This window comes from Vidua macroura, chromosome 12 (genome assembly GCF_024509145.1).
Source record: "Vidua macroura isolate BioBank_ID:100142 chromosome 12, ASM2450914v1, whole genome shotgun sequence".
NCBI lineage: Eukaryota > Metazoa > Chordata > Aves > Passeriformes > Viduidae > Vidua > Vidua macroura.
This window is the reverse complement of record NC_071582.1, coordinates 2,912,614-2,918,613: the sequence shown is the minus strand read 5'-3', so window position 1 is coordinate 2,918,613 and position 6,000 is coordinate 2,912,614. Positions and strand designations below refer to the sequence as shown.

Sequence of the window (6,000 nt, the reverse complement as noted above, 5' to 3'; positions counted from 1 at the left end):
AAAGGAAATGTTGGCTTGGGCAGGACTAACAAGCCGTTCCCTCTGTAATAGGAATGGCACAGAAAATAGCCTGGCCTAAAAACCCATTCCAAAAGGCAACCCAAACGTTTTAGCCTCAATTCCCTCCTGGAAACTCCAGGACAAGGTGACCCACCAGGAGTCACATGGAGACCCCCGAGAGGGCCTTGCAGGTGTGAATGGAAGCTCAGAGCTGAGGCCAGTTTTACCTTCCTAAAACTCTTCAGCTCCTGGCCTTGGCATCCTCCCTGCGTGGCTCCTGGCTCCATCCCTGTCCTGCTGCCAGGGGCTGTCCTGTGCAGGGTTCCTTCCCCGGGGATCCCACAGGCAGCCACAGCTCCCATGTCTGCATTAAAGTGAAGGATTTTCGTGCACACATCTGCAAAACAACTGCCTGATTTCTCCCTTGGCTTGGTGAAAATTCAGGTGTAGGTGGAAGTTTTAAACTTTTTGTGTCAGTGGCTGAATACAGAGAACGTGTGAGGTGGTGAACACCCTGCCAAAGCTCCAAAGGCAGCAGGAAAATAGAGACAGGACAAAGCAAAGGGCTGAAATGGGATTTGCCTCCTTTAAAGCTTGTCTCGTGTTGCCTGGAGTTCACCACGTGAAGCAGACAGCAAGTCAGAGGGGTGGGTTTTTCACATTTTTATTTACTAAGGTTTTTATTGTGTGTTTTATATTGCAAACCCCACCCCTAGAACTCTTCCCCTCCCTTCCCCCCAAAAGAAACCAAATAATAATAATAATAATAATAATAATAATAATAATAATAATAATAATAATAGTAGTAGTAGTAATAAATATAGTTCCACCTACTGAGACAAGCCTAGTGTTGACTGGGCTCCAGTCAGAATAACTCAAAGTTGGCTACTGCAGTGCTGAGAGCTGGAAACCCAAAGAAGATCCCCGAGGGAAGCAAAGCCAAGGAGGATGTCCTGCAGTGAGGAGGGGGCAGTGCCAGCCCTGGGTGTCCCCTGAGGGTCCCCAGGGTGGCCAGGACTCGGGGCCAGTGCAGCAGCCACAGGACAGGAGCCCAGGAGGGCTGGAGACCTTTCCCCCCTGCCTGCCCAGCCCAGCCCCACACGGAGCCCCCAGACTCTCCAGGTGCTCAGCCAGGGGCCCTCTGGCACACAGGGGAAAGGTTTGCTAAAAACCCAAAAAACTGAAAAGGATATTGTGAATCTTCCTTCTACCTCTGACAACATGAGAGGGTCTGTGAGTCTGCTTCAATTCCTGTTTCAAGATGAACCTGTACATATTTGGAAAAGCAGGATCTAGAGGTTATAATTGTCACCTGCCAATCAGCCCTGCAGGAGGGTCAGAACTGACACGTATTTTAAAACTAGGATATACATATATATATATAAATATGTGTGTGTGTGTGTGTGTGCTGACACATGTGCATAAATAGACTACAGATGTGTGTGACTACCCTACAGATAGAAAAGCAGGTGTGTAGATATAGATACATCTATAAAATCTATACAAACACACACACACACACACGCTCACCCTCCCACCACACTCACACAGACAGAGCTGTATGGAGCCAGTAGAAAAAGCATTTCCAGAGTTCCCCTGACCCTTTAAGGAAGACCAAAGCTGATCACATCTGAATTCGGAGCCACCGAAGCAGGGTGAAGCAGGAGTGCCCAGGAATGCAACATTCAAGGTGCAGGCACGTGGCAGAGAGTTCTGCAGACAAGTCGGTATAAAAACTGTCAGCCAGGGTTTGGGGCAGGGCACGGGGAGCTGGAGGGGCTCAGGGACTGGGGTGGGGAAGTTTTTGGCACTGCTGCATGGAGTCCTGCATCCCCTTGAGGGCTGGGGACAGAGGGAGGCTGGATGTGTCTCTAAGGAGCGTTAGAAAAGTTGAGCACCTGACTCGGACAGTGAGGTGGCCACAGACACCCCTTGGCCTAAGAAAACCCCAGACAGAGAGAGAGAGGAAGGAAGAAGTGACACAAAGGAGACGTCTGCCCTGGAGGTAAAGGCTGTGGCTTCTCAGTGCTGCTGGCCCCGTTCTGTCCCCGCCCCACTGCCAGTGCCCCCAGGCGGGGGGCCCAAAGCCCGGCCCCAGGTGCCCCGGGTGTCAGGGGAAGCCCACCAGGTGCAGGCTCTTATTGCTGGTGAAATCAAACAAAGGATTTCGGTTCCCCCAGCAGGGGACAAGCACAGACCAAGGCCGGCCAAATTTCTGGGCTGATCTGGTTTTAATGGTAAAAACAGAGTTGTAAATCTTGGAACTGTCCTGGTGCCTCACACTGCCCTGGGCTAGGGAGGAGGAGGGCTGGGGACTGCACCCCACTGCTCAGTCCTTTCTAGTTCTCCTCAGAGCAGTCACTCACGGACACTGAGACACTGAAGTGACAGAGGGGACGTTAAAGCGCTGCCTCTTCCTTCATCCCTCCCGTGCTTTGCACACTCCACCGAGAGGCTGAAGCTTGGGGCCTTCTGCCTGCTGTGCTGGCAGAGCCAGGGCTTCTCCCTCTGCCCACATGCAGAGGGATCATCAGAGGGATCATCCCTGCCCTCCCTGTGCCTTACAGGGGATTGCTCCTTGTTCCCACTGGAGTATCAGTGGAGTTAGAAAAGGACAATCTGCAGCGAGGCCCATCCATCTGCTGGTCACCTTCATCTTCCTCAGCTGGAGTCCAACCCAAACCTCAGCCCTTGGGAAATCCCTCAAGGGGTCTACAAGAGTGAACTCGTCCCTTCCTGGCTCCTCTGTGACCTGCTGAGCACAGGAGGTGACCTGGCAGGGAGGGAGGGACACCTGGCAGGGAGGCAGGGACACTTGTAGTGTGTGCTGGGCCACCCATGTCCCCAGCCCCAGGGTCACAGCTGGGGCAAAGACGAGGCCAAGCAGGGCTGCTCTACAAACACCAGCTCCATGCCTGACCCCACGGGCCCTTATGTGGCCCACATCAACCTCGGATCTTTGTCTCAACAGGAAAACCTTTTTGGTGGCTTCTATGGCTGCTCATTCACGTGTTCCAGCTCAGGCCCACGCCCCGGCTGTGCGTTACCTCGTTGGATTAAATTTGCTCGTATCCTTTTTTTTCCCTGTGTATTAAAATATTCTATAAAATCAAGTGACCAAAAATCTATAGCTCTAAGAATACCTGGTTATCTTCTTTTTTTTTTTTTTCTGTTGTTTTTCATGTGTTTTTTCTTTGTTTCTAAGCACAGTTAAACCTAAACAAAAGAAATGGAGAAAAAAAAAAAAAAGCAGGAGTGGCGCAGGGGGAAGGAAAGGAAAAAATTGCTCAGTGAACTCGTCACTGAAGGGCAGAGCTGGCACGAGCAGCTCCTGCAGGAGTCCTCACAAATTGGAGGGCAGTTTGGACCTGACGGGCTCCAGATCCCCCGTGAGCACTATGGACTCTTTCCGCCCGCCCGCAGTCAGGGGAGCAGCACCGGCTCCCAACGCCAGCGGGTGTGGCAGAGAACCTGAGGACATCTGGCGTGGCAGCGTCACCCGCCCCGGGATGGAGCTACAAGGCTTCCCCAGCAGTCCGCTCCCGCCGCCGGGGAAAGGGGAGAAGCTGGAAACAGATTCTCTAGAGGAATGAGGAGAGCTGTGGCGGCCCAGTGTCTGAGCCAGCTCTTGGGGCAGAGAGGGCTGGGACGCAGAAATCAGCTTGATGTCCTGGTTGAGGCGCCCCGGCGGCACCGTGCCGCGCGCCGGCAGCAGCTGGGCTGGGGGGCTGGCGGGCTGCGGCAGCAGCAGTGAGCCGTGCGAGCCCGAGGCCCCGGCAGGGCCACACTGGAAAGTTCTGGTGGCCACCGGGCTCTGACTGGGAGGACTAAGGCCAGAAGGGGTGTAACAGGGAGAGGCGATGCCGGGCTGCTGGAGCGGGGACGCGGAGGCGAAGGGAGGCCGCTCTTGGTGGAGCTGGGCTATCGTTCCAGTCAGAGATCCTAAAGCACTTGGATGTGTTTGGCACAGGCCTGCGGACGGCCCGCCCGAGGCCTGCGCCAGCTGGCTGAGGCTGGAGGATGGAGAGTTGGAAGAAGGAGGGGCTTGGAAGTGGTTCAATCCCCCCAGGGTCCCACTGCCCGAGAGCTGCTGTGACTGTCCCCCCTGCAGTGGTCTCGTGGTGGGCTGGAACTGGTTCAGGAGACTGGGGGGGGAGTTTGATGAGAGCTGGGTGAGGGATGTTGATGGAGAGCTGGCTGAGGCTTGCTGGAAGTGCCCAAATCCACTGCTGGAGAGGGCTGGCTGCTGCTGCTGCTGCTGCTGCTGCTGCTGCTGCTGCTGCTGCTGCTGCTGCTGCTGCAGGGGCTGGGCTGCGCCTAAGGGTGACCCAGAGGGTGCATTCTGGAACTGGCTCAGCCCTGCTGAGGAGGTGCTGCTCAGCCCCGGCTGGCCGGAGCCCCCCGGAGGGGACCCCACCTGGAACTGGCCCAGGCCAGCGGCGGCCGAGAAGCCGGCGAGTTGCTGGATGTGGAAGGACGAGGACGAGGGCGTCTCTGCGCCCGGCGTGTGCAGCTGGGACGGGGTGCTAGACGGGGAGCCCACGGCAGAGGGGCCGGCGGACGGGATGAGCGACTGGAATCTCTTCAGCTGTCTGGGGGTCTGGTTGGGTTGCTGGCCCAGGGAGCCCAGCACGGACACGGGTGGCCGGAAGATGGCCGTGGGCAGGCGCGGGTGGTGGGTCAGGGCGATGGCCACCGAGGTGGTGGCAGCGGCGGCCTGCAGCGGGGCCTGGATCAGCGGCGTCCAGATGACCGGCGTGGGCGTGGAGGCGGCAGCGGCGGTGGCGGCCTGCACATTGTGGGCACAGTGAGCCATCTCCCGGTCGTGCTGCACGATCTGCTGGATGATCTCGTTCTCCTGGTAGTTGAACACCCCCGAGTTGAGGTCGTGCTGCACTTTGTGCAGCAGGATGGAGTTCTTCTTGCCTGTGGAGGAAGGGAGGAGAGAAAGGGTCACTGTGGGTGGCAGAACATGGGGGCTTCAGAGCTTCCTGCCTCACTCCCCTGGAATGCCTCCCCTTGGTGCCCTGTGCAGTCCCTGGGGGTCTGTGCACAGCCTCTGCCCCAGCAGCAAGATGGCAAACACCACATCTCCTGCTTCTGTGGAACCAACAGCCTCAGGTCCCACAGAGCTGGAACGCAGAGCTGCGCGTCCAACAGGACACGCATCCTGGCAGTAACTGCACTGCTGGGAAGTGTGGCACACTGGCAGCAAAGTGCTGATGGTTTTGGAAGATTCCCATTTTGCACCTGAGCCTCCATTAGAAAAAGAGAATAAACCCCTAAAAATATAAACCCAGTGAAGTCTTCAGCCACTTTCCTTCAGCTTCACCTTTTCCTCACCTGTCTCAGGTGCCTTGATCACTTTGGAGTCAAATATGGGGGTTCACTTGAAAGGAGATTTCTCTGAGTCAGGACTTGGTCTTGGAGTCTTTTCCAACCTGAATGATTCTGTGGCTCCATTCTGTGGAGCTGGAAAAGCTCAGCTGGGCCAGGTAGGACCCTCAGGCATCCTGCAGCTCCTGTCTGAACCCAGCTGTGCCCTTGGAGCCCCAGCTTTAGGGAAGGTTCCAGCTGGATTCCCAGCCTGCAGCCAGAGTTTAGCTCAGCTCTTTGCCCTTGCAATGGGCTGGAAAATGCAGTGAAATGATTTGTCCAGCCTGGGAGTGCAGCTGGCACTGGAGGGATGCACTCCTGGGCTGAGGGACAGAGCCAGCCAGGGCTGGGCAGGGCCTGGCACCAGAGGGATTTCCTTTTTATCCCACCCAGCCAGCTCGCAGATCTTTATGATCTGAGGCACATCTAGATGACATCCAGATGGTTGGTTGGGTTTTTTACTGCATGATGTAGCTTTTAAGTGTGCAGCAGATAAAAGAGTTTAAGGACATGCCTCTTACTCCAGCCAAATGGAAAATCAAACATCTGTCAGGAGAGAGCTGGAATGGCACTGGGGAGGGAAGGTGGCACCCTGGTCTCCTAAAGAGCCACTCTGAAACAGCA

At 55.9% G+C, this 6,000-nt stretch overlaps 1 protein-coding gene across 1 annotated transcript in view; it reads right to left on the bottom strand.

The window, feature by feature from the left end:
• Positions 1–1,037: 1,037 nt before the first annotated feature.
• Positions 1,038–6,000, bottom strand: part of HCN4 (hyperpolarization activated cyclic nucleotide gated potassium channel 4) — a 97,284-nt gene continuing 92,321 nt past the window's right edge. The window contains exon 8 of the mRNA XM_053987960.1: positions 1,038–4,926. Coding sequence (XP_053843935.1) covers positions 3,344–4,926 — 1,583 coding nt within the window. The 3' untranslated portion in view covers positions 1,038–3,343. The remainder of the gene's footprint in view (positions 4,927–6,000) is intronic.